Genomic DNA, 16538 nt, shown 5'->3' with positions numbered 1-16538 from the left:
TAAATGGATGAATAACACTATTAAGCTTGAGCTGCAAAAAAAGAAACAATTGTGGAGGGAATTTAAGGAGAAGGGTGACCATCAGGCGCAGGAACAGTATAAAGCTCAGGCCAGGATGGTAACAAGGGTGGTAAGAAAAGCAAAAGCAGATTACGAAAGGAAATTGGCCATGCAGGCTAAAGAGAATCCCAAACAGTTTTTTCAATATGTTGCAAGTAAAAGGAAAAATTCTCATGGTAGAATGATCTTAAAAAATGCTGAGGGTAGGGAGGTAACCGAATCAGTCGATTTTGTGGAATTACTGAGCGAGCACTTTGCAAGAGTATATCATCCAGGTGGTGACTTTGCAGGAATGGAAGAACCAACAGCTTATACTGGAATTGTGATGAATGAAGTAGAGGTAACTAGTCTATTACAGAACCTCAATGTCAATACATCTGTGGGATTGGATGGTATACCAGCTCGTGTCATAAGTGAAGCGGCCAAAGAATTGTCAGTGCCCTTGACCATTTTGTTTAATTTGAGCCTCAGGACTGGGTCAGTCCCAAGGGGGTGGAAAGAGGGGAAAATAGTTCCACTGCACAAAGGTGGTTCCAAGGTTGCTGTTGAAAATTACCGGCCAATCAGCATAACAGGAATCATTATCTAGGTCTTAGAGAAAATAGTCAAGAGGAAAATACAAGATTGGATAGAAGAAAATGGGATACTGTATCGGGGACAGCATGGTTTTGCGAAGGGTAGGTCATGCCTCAGTAACTTGCTCACGTATTATAACACAGTGACTGCTGAACTGGATAAGGGTAATGGGTTTACAGTGATTCTACTGGACCTTGCTGAGGCCTTTGACAGGATACCACATGGAATTCTAATCAGTAAATTGCAGCATATGGGAATGGACATAGGGTTGGTGAGATGGATAGGAGGGTGGTTGACGGAGAGATATCAGAGAGTGGTTTACTCAGGAGTAGAGTCCACAAGACGGCCTGTGACTAGTGGTGTGCCACAAGGATCTGTTCTTGGACCACTGCTGTTTAATTTGTTCATAAATGATGTAGGAAAGGATCTGAGAGGAACAGTTCCATTTGTTTGCGGATGATGCGAAGTTGGGTAGGGCAATAGTGAATGCAGATGACATCAAAATTTTGCAGGATGATTTGGATAGATTGGAGGTCTGGGCTAAGGAGAATGGATGTCAATTTAATGTGGCAAAATGTAAGGTTATGCATTTTGGGGTGAAAAGATTGGCGACAGTTTACTGCATTGGTGGAACTGTGCTCCAGTAAATTGATGAGGCATGAGATTTAGGAGTGTTGGTGTATAAGGAATTGAAATTTAGGGGACACATTGCAAAAGTGGCCAAATCAGCTCATCAAATCACTTGGTTGCTGAAGAATACGTTGACAAGCAGAGACAAGCAGGTTATTGTTCCTCTGTATTGAGCCTTGATAAGACCCCATCTAGACTACTGTGCTCAGATTTGGTCACCTAGGTTTCTTCTTGATGGGGAGGAGGTGGAGAGGATCCAGAGGCGAGTGACCAAGATGATAGCAGGTCTGTGGAATTAACCGTATGGGAACAGGTTGAGGATTTGTGGGTTGCAAAAATTGGTTGATAGGCGGAGGAGGGGAGATATGATTGAGACATTCAAATTACTGAAGGGTTTCTATAAAATTAATTCAGAAGATATTTTTGAGAACAGGGCTGGTTGTGGGAGGACTAGGGGACATCCATGGAAACTGGGCAAAAGTGTGGTTAGTAAAGGTGTTAGAGCTGGGTTCTTTACTTTTAGAGTAGTGAATGAGTTTAAGGCGAGGTATGATAGATACTGTATGAATGTCAAATAGTTGTGATGAATATGATTTGGGGCCTCCCTCGATGAGTCTAATGACTCCCTGGAGTTGCCCGTAGTAATAGTAATAAATTCCCTATACTAACAGTAACTGTTGCGGAGAATTAATTGAAGTGTAAAATTAAAAGTGTTTGTTTGTAAAGAGGTGTTACTGAAATTTTTATTGTATTTAAAACATAAAGAACTACGAGATATTGATGTGAACGATCATTAAGGAACATTATTAAATAGCTAAAAGGAACTGTGAGAAGACTGTATTACAGATAACAGAATTACCACGTCTGAGTTTGCATGACTTTATTATCAGAAAGGCTGAAGTGTTTATAATAACTTATTTAGTATTTTGATCTTAAGTGTATAATTTGTGATTTTAAAATTAAATGTTTGTTTTTGTTTATCTAAAGTTGTATTTTGCCTGAATCTCTTTTACTGCACCATTCATAAAATATTCGAACCAAAGCGGGTGAATTAAGTTAGTTAAATATACTCGGCCAGTATATATAATAACAACATATATTTTAAGGAGAGATAGTTGAAGGTTGATTTATCTTCAATTCTTGAACTAATTCAGATATAGAGTGGCGCAGTCTTTAAATATAAATTTTCTCTATATTTGAATTAGAAATCAACTCACAACTTATCAATTAGTTAAGAACATCGTAATTGTAATCATGTCGGATCCAAGGTACAGATTAAGAACAAGTAGGATCCAACAAAGCACAAAAAAGCTTAAAATGCAAAATCTTGAATATAAATACAATAAATATAATAATATATGTCAATATCACGATTTTTTTTCCGATGGGGGCCGTGAAATATTTTAATTTTTCCAAAGGGGCCCTTGGCATCCATAAGTTTGGGAAGCACTGATCTAGATGACCCTTAACTATCCCATGCAGTACTAACATCCTTACCCTTCAGTGCCATTGTACAGATTCAAGCTTCTTCTTAAGCATGTCATAATCATCTGCCTCGTAGTTTTGCAAATACCCCTTCTTGATAGAATATTCTTAATGTTTTAAAATCTCCCAAGTCAGGACTGCATGGTCACTTTCACCAATTAAAGGCAATGTTGTCACCTTGGTTATGGATAGCTCCTCTTATCCTATGACTAGGTCCAATACTCTCCCGCCCCTAGTCCCTGCCGTCACATCTGCTGTAAGTAATTATCTCTTAGCAGTTGTATAAATTCTATTTCCTTCCTGTCATGTGATCTTCCTTCCTTCCAGTCTATATCTCCATAGTTGAATTCCCCCATAATAATCACTCGATCTCATTGTACTAATTAGTACTCGTACTAATTTGGTGATGCATGTCTTCCAGATCATCTGTGGCCTATAGCAACAACCAACTGTATATTTTGTCTTACTGGCCTTAATCTTACACCAGATTGTTTCAAATGAACAGACACCCTCCCTCCTGTCTCCTATTCTTTTTGGCTGCAATTCATCAGTACTCCTTTCCCCATTCTATCTTCTCTATCTTCCCTGAAAATACTGAACCCTTCACATTCAATCACTGTAACTAAATCATCTGCTGTTAGCCAAGTCTCACTAATGCCTATAACTTTTGGCAAGGTTGCACTAACCAATGCCAAAAACTCCTTCCTCTTGTTCCTGATACTTCTGGCATTAGTATATAGAAACTGCAGTATTCTTTTAGTTCACCATCCACCTTTACTTTCTGAATTAACTACCCTATTCAATATTTTTGCTTAAGAGACTAGATTCTACACTTGGTCATTCTCATACTCACTTGCCTCATGGGTGCCTTCACACAACTCACTTGCTTCCACCGTAATTGCTTAAGTTTTCTTGAATTTGCACTTAGCATGCTCAGTAAACAAGGCTCTCTCCAGACACCTAATACCAAAACCATTTAAATGCACTCCATCAGCATTGTACAAACCCTTCTTTCCGTCAAACACAGACCACAGATCAACAAATCTTGCATCATTCCTTTTGCACAGTCTATGTATAGATTCATTGGCTACCAACATCCTCCTCCACAGTTCACTTCTATCATAGTGTGGTAGGAGACTTCACCTTCTCACTCTTCAGTTTTGCCTCTTCTAACAACTCCTTTACATCCTCCGTAGAATACTTCTTGCCTCTCAAATCATTTGTACCAACCAAGACAGTCATTGCCTTCAACTTACCTTTTTGCTTTTGGATGGCTTTGCTAATATCATGAATTTTTGCACCCAAATAATGTTTTGCGATGGCCAGGAATCGAACCTGGGTCAGTCTCTTGAAAGACTGCTTTGCAAACTTCTATACCACTATCACACAAGCTCAAAGAGTGTTAGATTTGTTCATATCATCAGAAGGGGTCTCTGTTAAGAATATAACTATTTTACCACTAGTTGGTGACAGTATATTTATGTATTTCTTTACGTTTAAATACCAAGTTCATTATAGTTCTCATATTATAAATGATAAAATCTTGATTTGTGTTCATTTTGATTACATATATCTTTGCCAAATCTCCCTATGTTTGTTTTATATTTTCTGTTTCCTATTCTGGCATTTAAATCTATGACTTTGTTTTATCTATGACTTTACAGTTCTTTGTAAAAGGTTTTATTGTCTTCTCTCCCCCCCCCCCCTCTTCTGGTGAATATGCTTTGATTATTATTTTGTGACTTCTTAATGTTTTGAGTCTAATTTGTATTAGTCTTTTGGTCCAGTAGTTATAATATACAATGTTATTCTTTGTAGATTCATGTATCATTATCATTATACCTGTTTTTGCTCTTTTTTTTTTTTTTTACTCTGCTTTTTCTTTGTTTCTGTTAATATACATATATATCTTTACATTGCCTTGATTTAGTTGTTCATCAAGTTCCTCTTCTTTGTGTGTGATACTCCTTACATTCGAAGTTGCGAATTTCATTATAAGTTACTTCTTCCAGTTTCATTTACCTCTTCTTGAATCATTGTTGTTTCCCATAGTCTATCCAGCTTTTCTCTGGCTGAGACTTGAAGGTATATCAAATTTGCTCAGCACAGGCTATTAGCCTTTCACTGAGTAAGTCCAATATTAGGGTTGCTACCTAATGCCTCTGGACTAACAGCATTTGCTCTATTAGGGTTATATTACCATACCTAATCACCAATGCCTCGTTTTTACTTTTAGAACAGGGTGGAGGACCATGAAAAGGTGAGGTGGGATAGGTGACATATTGAATTAAAATATACATTTTTTTTTATTTTTTATAACTTCTGTGTTAATAAACCAGTGTTTATTAACACAGAATTCTGTGTTAATTAAAGCCAGCCGATTGGCCAAATGGATAGCATACCCACTGCAACCAGCAGGTTGTGGGTTGGAATCCCACCATGGGCAAGGATGTTTGCAAAGGCCTGCTCTGAATGAGCTTGTATAGTTCCTTGAGTTTATAAGGCTTGTCTTTACTTTCTTTCTTTGTTAAAAAAAGCAAAAAAGTTATGAACATGTGTAGCTAATGCATGAGTCTAAATAAGTGTATCACTCTTCATGTCTTAGGCAATTCAGATCCTTATCTTTCCAAGTGCATCATCTGTGCCAATTGAAATAGATTCTTGAAAAGAAGCAAATTTTTGAATAATTTATATTGGTTTTAAATATTTTTTTAATAATCATGCTCCTTTTGATGTATATATGTGTGCTACTATATTTATCAAAATTGTAAAATTTATCATTATTATCAATTTAGATTTTCAATGTTGATATATTATTGTAGGTTCTTGAAGAATGTGCAACAAATTGTGGTGTCAAATTCCATTGTGAAATTGGAAAATTTCGTTTTCTAAATGAGATGATAAAGTTGATTTCTCCTAAGGTAAGCTATTTTAGCTGCAGTGATTGTCTACCACTGAACCACTTGAACTTGTGTTAGCATGTGATGACTGATAACTTTTCCTAATTCATAGTCTTCATGGAACAAAATCTACATTACCACGACATGCTTGCTCTGAATGTTTTGTTGGAAAATCTGAAAAAAAAAAATTTTTTTTCTTAAATTTCTTCTAGCATTCCAAACATGGCATCTCTCTCTATTTCTCTTGTGTATATATATATATCCATGTCTGAGAGACAAACAAGCTGTTTCTGTTCTTTCTTGGCATAAACATATTACAAACATCATCTCTTCAGCATTAAAGAAAATAGGTTTTCTTTTTTTGCTCAGGGCATTACTTTACCTTTGAACAACTATTAACGAATCCAACCAACTAAATACTGCCATCACATTTGAGAAATGTCCGTAAATTTCTTAAATTTCTTCTAGCATTCCAAACATGGCATCTCTCTCTCTCTTTCTCTTGTGTATATATATATCCATGTCTGAGAGACAAACATGCTGTTTCTGTTCTTTCTTGGCATAAACATATTACAAACATCATCTCTTCAGCATTAAAGAAAATAGGTTTTCTTTTTTTGCTCAGGGTATTACTTTACCTTTGAACAACTATTAACGAATCCAACCAACTAAATACTGCCATCACATTTGAGAAATGTCCGTAAGAGTTTGCTACACTTCCTTGATGAAGTAAGAGCTGTAAGTTACTGACCCATCTCTCATCAGTTCACTTCACACCACTTTTAAATACAGATGTTTCGTTTCTGTTCTTGCATTTTCTCAAAACCATGGTTACTGTTTGTCAAAAGTGACCTTGATAATTCCTCCACTCTTCAGGAAATCTGTTTCAGGTGTGCAGCAGCTGTACAATTCCTTCAGAGTTTAACTCCAAGCTCATAGAACAAAATTTTCTTTCTCATCATTCATTTCTGCTGCTGTGTTTTGGTAGTCTTCCTTCATGTATTTCCCAAGGAATATAATCTGTAAGTCTCAATTAATCCAATCAGTTTCTTCTTTCTCCTCAATTTTCTGCCTATTCACAATACTGATGTATTACAAATTGAATAACATTTGTGTATATGGGACTGCCATAAAAAATAAGGCAATTATTAGCAAATAGTCCCTGTATGTACTACTACTAATGATATCAGATGACTTCAGTCCAGTTAGGGTAGAGATGCAAGAAAATATTTCTTGCATCTCTACCATCGCTACATGGGAAAACAATTTCCCATGTAGCGGTGAGTTTGAGTCTATCTGATGTGAAGTGGAGGCTAACAGAATGAAATGTATGGTGTGGTGTTGCTACAGACCTGGCTGCTCATTTGCAGGATACAAAGAAATGCATCACCAATTTAGCCTTACGGGTACCAAATGAGTGATCATTATGGATGACTTTAATTTTCCAAACATTGATTGGGTAGAAGAGAAATCTCATGATAAAAAAGAAGAGGAGTTTATTGAATTGTTGCAAGACATCTTTCTCAAGCAGCATATGTAAGAAGGAACTCGATGTCAAAGTGTGTTAGATTTGTTCATAGCATCAGAAGGGGGTCTGCTAAGGATATGACTATTTTACCACCAGTTGGTGACAGTGATCATGCCATGCTGTCTTGGAAAGTATCTAATTATATTGATGTCCCCATTAGAACAGATTACATGCTGAAGTTGGAAATTATGATCAACTTAGTATTCTCCTAAGTTGATTATAATCCTATCTTTGGTCCCATGGTATCAGTTACTGAATGGGAAAACTGTCAACAATGCATGAGAAACTTTACAAAAGTGATTAAAGAGATGGTATCTGAATGTATCCCCTACTGTCAGAAGAATAAATATGTTGGGAGTGAAATGGATGAGCAATCTTATTAAGCAAGAGATTCACGAGAAGATGATGATGTGGAAAGAATATCTTGAGAATAACAGTGAGAGGAGTTATGAAATATATAAAGCACATGCCAGAAAAGTAATGAGTATCATAATGATACTCATTACTTTTTTGAGTATGAAAAGAAAATTGAGTACCAATTTCTTTTCATACTCAAGTTGAATATGAGTATGAAAAGAAATTGGCTATGCAGGCTAAAGGAAATTCAAAAGAATTTTATTGTTATGCTATAAGCATAACTTCTGCATGAGCTCTGGAACAGATGCCAGTGACATAACTATTCACTGGGAGTTTTCCCTTGGGTGTCATGGTCATGCTGCAGCTCACAAGTCCTTGATTACACTTGCAGATGTGTGACATTATATGGAATTGTGCAGATAACACCATCATTGTACTGTGAATCAGTGGAAGAGGGTCCTGTGGAGAAATATATTGCAGTACACGATCTGGCAATCTAGTGTATATGTCTAGATTTGATGTAGTGGATGCCTAGTGAACAAGGAAAAGCTGCTCCTTACTGGATATTTAAACAGTACAGTGAGAAATGAATCCTGGACATAGAAATGTTTTGAGAAAATTTGGGAAGAAGGCAGTGAAAAGGGGAATATAGGAATGTCTTGTATTGGCCATGAAATTTGGAGGCAGTATCATTATTGTCTAGGTCTGTTTTCCCTGGTTTGGACTGGGCCCATTTGGTTTCTGTGTTCGGATCTTTAAATGCTGGTGTCTACATTTTGGACAATTCCATTTTCACCACACTGGCAATATTTTGGAATAGGTCGTTTCCGGTATCAGCACAATAATGCACCTGCACATCAAACAAGGGACTCTAGCTCTGTACTTTGAAGAACTAAACTGGCCAGCCCAGAGCCTCGACCTTAACCCTATTGAACATCTTTCGGAAGAGCTGGAGTGAAGGTTGCATGCCAGACCTACTTGCCCAACTAATATTCATCAGCTATTTGCTATATTACATTAGAAATGGAAATGAATTCCAGCAGCAGCAGCTTACCAGAACTTTGTAGAGACCCTACCCCAAAAGGTAATGGCTGTAATAGCAGTGAAAGGAGGCCCAACCTTGTATTGACAGTAGTGCTGTAGCAATGGGAAATACAAACAATTGCTGTGCAGACACTTTTGGCAGCATAATGTATGTTCCAGCATAAAGAAACATACAAATTCACATGGAGAGAAGACACAGGAAAAGTTTTATTGACCATATTATTGTTGATAGTGATGTCTTCACACTAGTTCAGAACACAAGATTATACAGTTTTTGAAATTGGAAATCACATTAACAAATAATGCATACACCAGTTTTAAGCATAATCCAACTTTAGCAACTTTTACTGCCAATTTAAATCTACAACTTAAATCTACTAGCCAGAAAAAAGTTTACTTGTATACTGTATGATAGTACTACATTAAAAATTTTACATCATTACTAACTTCCTATCTACAGTTTTCCTCCAAATCAGCCTGTTACTTGTCAAGACTCCAACATTATTAGATCTTATATTTCTATCTTCTAAGGCACTTTCTACCGTATCAATTCATCTATATCTTGGTCTTCCTCTGGGTCGTTTTCCTGCTAATCTGGCAGAGAACACTTGTTTTGCTAATCTTTCCTCGCCCATTCTGTTTAAGTAACCATACCACCTGAGATTAGCTCTGCTAACGCAGTCCTAGATGCTGACAGTGTCAAATTCTTTTCTAATATCCTCGTTTTTAATATGATATTGCCATTGATGCCATCTGTTCACGCCTATAATCTTTCTCAGGGCTCTCATATCTGTGGTCTCTAGTCTTTGGTCAAGTATTTTACTTCTGACCCAGCTCTCAGATCCATAAGTTAAAACTGGTTTGAACACTGTCTTGTATACAGCTAATTTAGTGTTCTGACTAATTTCTCTCTTATTCCACATGAATTTATTCAATTGACTTCCAACCATACCAGTTTTGTTGAGTCTGTTGTCTGTTTCCATATTTAATTTACCATCTTCACTAAAAATCGTGCCTAAATAGCTGAAATGTTTTACTTGTTCCACAGGTTCTCCATTCACAACACAGTTGACATTTTCAATGATTCTGCCTATTTTCATTGTCTTCTTTTTTATTGCTGACCTTCATACCATATCTATTACAACAGTTATTCAATTTGGTCAGGGAATCTTGCAGACTTGTAGCGGATTTATTGATAAGTATAACATCATCTGTATAAAGCAAAGAGCTGAGATTAACATCTCCAATTTTGATATCAGGTTTAATATCACTTCATAATGTGATCCATGTAGATAATGAATAACAGAGGGGATAATGTACATCCTTGTCTCACACCAGATTTAACATTAAACCTTCTTCCTGTACTTCCTTCAATTCTAACTGCTGACTTACAACTCAAATAAAGACTAAGTATTGCTTGATATAATGCCCCATTGACACCAATATAACTGTAGCGTATACTTGCATAAATCTTGCCAGGAACACTCAGTAGGGAAATACATCTGTAATTCTTGCATTCAGTTTTATTTCTCTTTTTATATATGGGTACTATGAGAGCTCTACTCCAATCATTGGGAATTCGTCCCTCTGTCCAGGACTTCTGAACTATGTAGTGCAGCCACTGTAAGATTTTTATACCACCATACTTCAGCATTTCTGGTCGAATATCATCTACTCCTGCTGCCTTTCCACATTTCAAGCCTTTGATGACAAGCTGACTTATTTGCCAGGAACTTTTGATATGCTTTCTTCTTTTCCTTCACTGCCTTTTAACTTCCTGTGTCAACCATGGAGTTCTGATTTTTATGTCCTTGCAGACAACCTCTCCACATGTCTCTCTGGCTGAATCAATCAGGGTTTACATCAAGGCTTGCCACTGAATCTCCAAGGTTTGGTTCCTGTTCTGAAACTCTTTCATTTTTTTCTTCAATAATCTTTGTGTATTTTAATCTACAGTTCACATCTGAGATCTGCTCAACTTTTATTCACTTTAATACTTTCTTACATGTTATTCTTTTCAATATGAAATTCAATTTTATCCTGCTCAGCGAGATTTTTCTTATTCAATGAGACTTTTCTTATTCCTTGCCTCTTCTCTCTATGTGAATTTGTGCACATTTTATGTTCGAACATGGTGTTAGTTCACCTGAGCAGAAATCCAACAGGTATTTGCCATTATTATTAGCTTTGCTCTTTTCTCCAAATTTTCCCAAAATATTTTTGTATGCCTGACGATCATTTCCTACTCTGCTATTTAAATCCCAAACAAGGACCAACTTTTCCTTTTTCATTGTGTCAGTCGCTTTCTCTAAAGCCTCAAAAGATTCCTCCATTTCTACCTTATTAGAACCTTCTGTGGGACCGTAGGCACAAATAAGTCTCATTGTCCAGTTCCCCATTCTGATATTTGTCCACATCACTCTACTTGAGACTGCCTGCCATTCAAGAAGATTAGCCTCGTATTTAGTGTTGAATACTATGGTTACTCCTTCTTTTCTTTGATTGTCATTGCCTGAATAGAACATTTTCTATTTATTGCTCAGAAAGATCTCACCAGTTTTTGTCTTTTTTGTTTCAGTCACCCCTATTATGTCGAACTGGTACTTATCATCTAATTGCTCAGCTGTCTCCATTTCTTTGCCATTCAGGCTTCTTATGTTGATAGTACCAATCTTTAACTCTCGTGATGTTGAGTTGGGATTTGTTTTCAAATTTGTTCCAGTAGCTGATTTCGCTGTTTGCCCTGTTTCCCTAGCAAAAACAACGGTGGCCTTGTTTAACCCGGCAACACCCCAGCCGGCATGGAATTTTGTCATGTTGTACCATCATTTTGTATTTTGGTTTAAGCCAATAAGAATACAATTTGGTCGGCTAAATCTCAAACCGCCAGCCCATTCTTGTTTGTTCAGTATCCAGGTTGATACCTAACAGGGTGCACCACGGGAAGGTGAGGATTGGACATTAGGTCAGAAGCCCTGGTCGGTTCTCTGCATTCCTTTGAAGGCTATGTTTAGGTCTCCTCTCAGTTATACAGCTTTGACCCTTAAGCACTCCTTTTGTCATAAAAATTTTATGTTGACAAAACAAATTAATGTTTTCTTTACTTCTCACTATACATTACATATAATTATACAGAAAAAGGCTTTCCTTCAAGGTGGATTTAAAATGTACATCTCAACACAATTCAGTTTGTGTTTTCTTTCATTTATTGTTCATAATGAAGGATGAATTTATATAAATTATCCAGACATAATACATTCCCAAAAACAAGAAAGTCAGTAGCATTTGATGTGGAGCTAGTCTCATTTTCACAATGCACTCATTCACATGATCTGGTCTTGACTTGTCTTTGCAAGATAATTGTATTTTTTAAATAAGTATTTAAAAGCATTTTCATTATTTAAAATTTTCAAGCATTTAATTACAATAAGTAAATTCACATTGTGAGCTTGTGAAAATACGCTTAGGACAATACTATATTACAATTCCACGCTTAGGACAATACTATATTACAATTGCACACTTCAATTACAATTGAACACCTTTACCCTTAAGGGTAAAGGTGTTCGAAGAGTAAGATATATAGTATATTGTAGTATTTAATTAGATTGTGCCAATTTTAATTTTTGTGTTTATAATTATCGGTTTATTTTGTTCATTTATTTTATTTAGTTTATGACATAATTTAAAAAAAGACACATAACATCAGTATATACAGAGTTAACATGTAAAATTCAGATGAAAAAAAGTTACTAAAATTTTAAATCTAGTTCAGCTAGTCATTCAAGAGCTGAAGGTTCTGATTCAGAAAAGTTTCTTAGGTTAACAGAGTAGGCTCTTATGCCGCAATCCTCCACAATGTGCGGGATGGTTTGATTAAATTTCGTTAGTCAGTATTAGTGGAAGCCATCGTGATTTATCATCATCATCATCATCAAATTCCTGCCATGTACCCTCAAGGGGTGTACAGGATATGATAGTACTACATGAAAAAAATTACATCATTATTAATTTCCTATCTACAATTTTCCTCCAAATCAATCTGTTACTTGTCAACACTCCAACATTATCAGATCTTATATTTCTATCGTCTAAAGCACTTTGTACCGTATCAATCCACCTATATCTTGGTCTTCCTCTGGGTCGTTTTGCTGCCAACCTGGCAGAGAACACTTGTTTTGCTAATCTTTCCTCGCCCATTCTGTTTAAGTGACCATACCACCTGAGATTAGCTCTGCTAACACATTCCTGGATGCTGACAATGTCAAGTTGTTTCCTAATATCCTCGTTTTTAATATGATACTGCCATTGATGCCATCTGTTCACGCCTATAATCTTTCTCAGGACTCTCATATCTGTGGTCTCTGGTCTTTGGTCAAGTGTTTTACTTCTGACCCAGCTCTCAGATCCATAAGTTAAAACTGGTTTGAACACTGTCTTGTATACAGCTAATTTAGTGTTCCGACTAATTTCTCTCTTATTCCATATGAATTTATTCAATTGACTTCCCACCACACCAGCTTTGCTGATTCTGTTGTCTATTTCTATATTTAATTTACCATCTTCAGTAAAAATCGTGCCTAAATAGCTGAAATGTTTTACTTGTTCCACAGGTTCTCCATTCACAACACAGTTGACATTTTCAATGATTCTGCCTATTTTCATTGTCTTTGTCTTTTTATTGCTGACCTTCATACCATATCTATTACAACAGCTATTCAATTTAGTCAGAGAATCTTGCAGACTTGTAGCAGATTTATTTAGAAGTATAACATCATCCACATAAAGCGAAGAGCTGACATTAACATCTCCAATTTTCATATCATGTTTAATACCACTTTCCTTCATAATGTGATCCATATAGATAATGAATAACAGAGGGGATAATGTACATCCTTGTCTCACACCAGATTTAACATTAAACCATCTTCCTGTACTTCCTTCAATTCTAACTGCTGACTTACAACTCAAATAAAGACTAAGTATTGCTTGATATAATGCCCTATTGACACCATATGACTGCAGCGTATTGAATAGCTTCTCTCTTGGCACCTTGTCATATGCCTTTTCCAGATCGACAAAACTTAAATAGAGATCTTTGTTATATTCCCATGCTTTCTCGACTATTTGTCGTTAAGTGAAGATCTGATCCTGACAGCCTCTATTTGGCCTGAATCCTGGTTGTTCTTCACCAAGCTTTTCTTCCACAATTCTTCTCAACCGTTTCTCAAGTATACTTGCATAGATCTTGCCAGGAACACTCAGTAGGAAAATACCTCTGTAATTATCACATTCAGTTTTATTTCCCTTTTTATATATGGGTACTATGAGAGCTCTACTCCAATCATCGGGAATTCGTCCCTCTGTCCAGGCTTTCTGAACTATGCAGTGCAGCCACTGTAAGACTCTTATACCACCATACTTCAGCATTTCTGGTCGAATATCATCGACTCCTGCTGTCTTTCCACATTTCAAGCCTTTGATGGCTTTTTCTACTTCAAGTATGGATATATATTCCTGATTGCATGCCTGGTCAGTGTTTTTATTACCACTGTGCTGTCATCACTGCTTGTTTCATTTAGCAGTTTTTCAAAGTAATTACTCCATACTTCAAGGATATCTTTTTCTCCCGTTTTCATGTCACCTTTATCATCTCTAATTCCTTTTATAGCACTCTTTCCTCCATTCTTAAGCTTCTTCAACAACCTCCAGAATATTTTGCCACCTTCTTGATATTTATTTTCTATATTCTTGCCGAAGTCCTCCCATGACTTTTGTTTAGCTAGTTTTACACACTGTTTAACATTCTTGCATTTGTCTCTATATTCTCTAAGAGCACAAGCTGACTTATTTAACAGGAACTTTTGGTATGCTTTCTTCTTTTCCTTCACTGCCTCTTTAACTTCCTGTGTCCACCAGGGAGTTCTGATTTTTTTATCCTTACAGACAACCTCACCACATGCCTCTCTGGCAGAATCAATCAATGTTTTCTTCAGAGTTTGCCACTGAATCTCCAAGGTTTGATTCCTGTTCTCAAACTCTTTCATTTTTTCTTCAATAATCTTTGTGTATTTTAGTCTACAGCTCACATCTGAGAGCTGCTCAACTTTTATTCGCTTTAAAACTTTCTTACATGTTATTCTTTTCAATATGAAATTCAATTTTATTTTGCTCAAGACTAAATGGTGATCACTTACAATTTCAAATCCTCTGTGCACTCTGGTGTCCTGCAACAGGGAGAAAACATAACTATCAACAATAACATAGTCAATGAGACTTTTCTTATTCCTAGCCTCTTCTCTCAATGTGAATTTGTGCACATTTTTATGTTGGAACATGGTGTTAATAATAACCAGTCCATGTCCTGAGCAGAAATCCAACAGATATTTGCCATTATTATTAGCTTTGCTCTTTTCTCCAAATTTTCCCAAAATATTTTTGTATGTCTCACAATCATTTCCTACTCTGCTATTTAGATCCCCAACAAGGACCAACTTTTCATTTTTCATTGTGTCAGTTGCTTTTTCTAAAGCCTCAAAAAATTCCTCCACTTCTACCTTAGTAGAATCTTCTGTGGGACCATAGGCACAAATAAGTCTCATTGTCCAGTATCCCATTCTCATATTTGCCCACATTACTCTACTTGAGACTGACTGCCATTCAAGAAGATTAGCCTCGTATTTTGTGTTGAATACTATAGCTACTCCTTCTTTTCCTTGATTGTCATTGCCTGAATATAACATTTTGTATTTATTGCTCAGAAAGATCTCACCAGTTTTGGTCTTTTTTGTTTCAGTCACCCCTATTATGTCGATCTGGTACTTATCTAATTCCTCAGCTAGCTCCATTTCTTTGCTATTCAGGCTTCTTACGTTGATAGTACCGATCTTTAACTCTGGTGATGTTGAGTTGGGGTTTATTTTAAGATTTGTTCCAGTAGCTGACTTTTCGCTGTTCACCCAGGTTCCCTGGCGAAAACAACGGGGGCCTTGTTTAACTGGGCGACGCCCCAGCCGGCATGAAATTTTGTCATGTTGTACCATCATTCTATATTTTGGTTTAACCAATAAGAATACAATTTGGTCGGCTAAATCCCAAATTGCCAGCCCATACTTGTTCGTTCAGTATCCAAGTAGATACCCAACAGGGTGCACCACGAGAAGGTAAGGATTGGACATTAAGTCAGAAGCTCTGGTTGGTTCTCCGCATTCCTTTAAAGACTATGTGGAGGTCTCCTCTCAGTTATACAGCTTTGACTCTTAAGCACCCCCATCGTGATTTAAGGTGATTTATATTTAATTGTGGGAAGTCATCATGAATTGGTAACAGGGAGTTAGTATTATTTTTTTGTACTGTACTCTTTTACGAGAGCATCTTATCTGCATAAGTTTGGTGGTGCAATGATTGCTTAGAGTTGGAAGCCAGTAGAGGGGGAGTGGATTTAAAACAGCCTGTTATTCTTCGAGGGGTGCTTAAGGTGTAACTGAGAGGAGACCTCCACATCACTATTAAAGGAATGCAGAGAACTGATCAGGGCTTCTTACCTAATGTCCACTCCTCACCTTCTCATGGTGCACCATGAGAAGGTGAGGAGTGGATACTGAATGGAGAATCGGCTGGCAAATTGGGATTTAGCCGACCAAATTGTATTCTTATTGGCTTAAACCAAAATAAAAAATGATGGTACAACATGACAGAATTACATGCCGGCTGGGGCGTCACCCGGTTAAACCAGGCCCCTGTTGCTTTCGCCAGGGAACCAGGACGAACAGTGAAAAGTCAGTTACTGGAAAAAATCCTAAAACACACCCAAACTCATCACCAGAGTGCAAGATCAGTACTATCAACATAAGAAGCTTGAATGGCAAAGAAATGGAGCTGAGGAATTGGATAAGTACCAGATCGACATGACATAATAGGGATTACTGAAACAAAAAAGACAAAATTTGGTGAAATTT

General features: G+C 36.8%; 1 protein-coding gene across 1 annotated transcript in view; it reads left to right on the top strand.

Annotated features, from left to right (window-relative positions):
• LOC150105136 (ADP-ribosylation factor-binding protein GGA1-like) overlaps window positions 1-16538 on the top strand; it is a 137601-nt gene that overhangs the window by 64656 nt on the left and 56407 nt on the right. The window contains exon 3 of the mRNA XM_090395126.1: window positions 5574-5672. Coding sequence (XP_090251252.1) covers window positions 5574-5672 — 99 coding nt within the window. The remainder of the gene's footprint in view (window positions 1-5573; window positions 5673-16538) is intronic.

This window comes from Typopeltis vanoorti, chromosome 7 (genome assembly GCF_054136105.1).
Source record: "Typopeltis vanoorti isolate ZY-2024b chromosome 7, IOZ_Tvanoo_1.0, whole genome shotgun sequence".
NCBI classification, from domain to species: Eukaryota; Metazoa; Arthropoda; class Arachnida; order Uropygi; family Thelyphonidae; genus Typopeltis; species Typopeltis vanoorti.
This window is presented reverse-complemented; position numbering and strand designations above follow the sequence as displayed.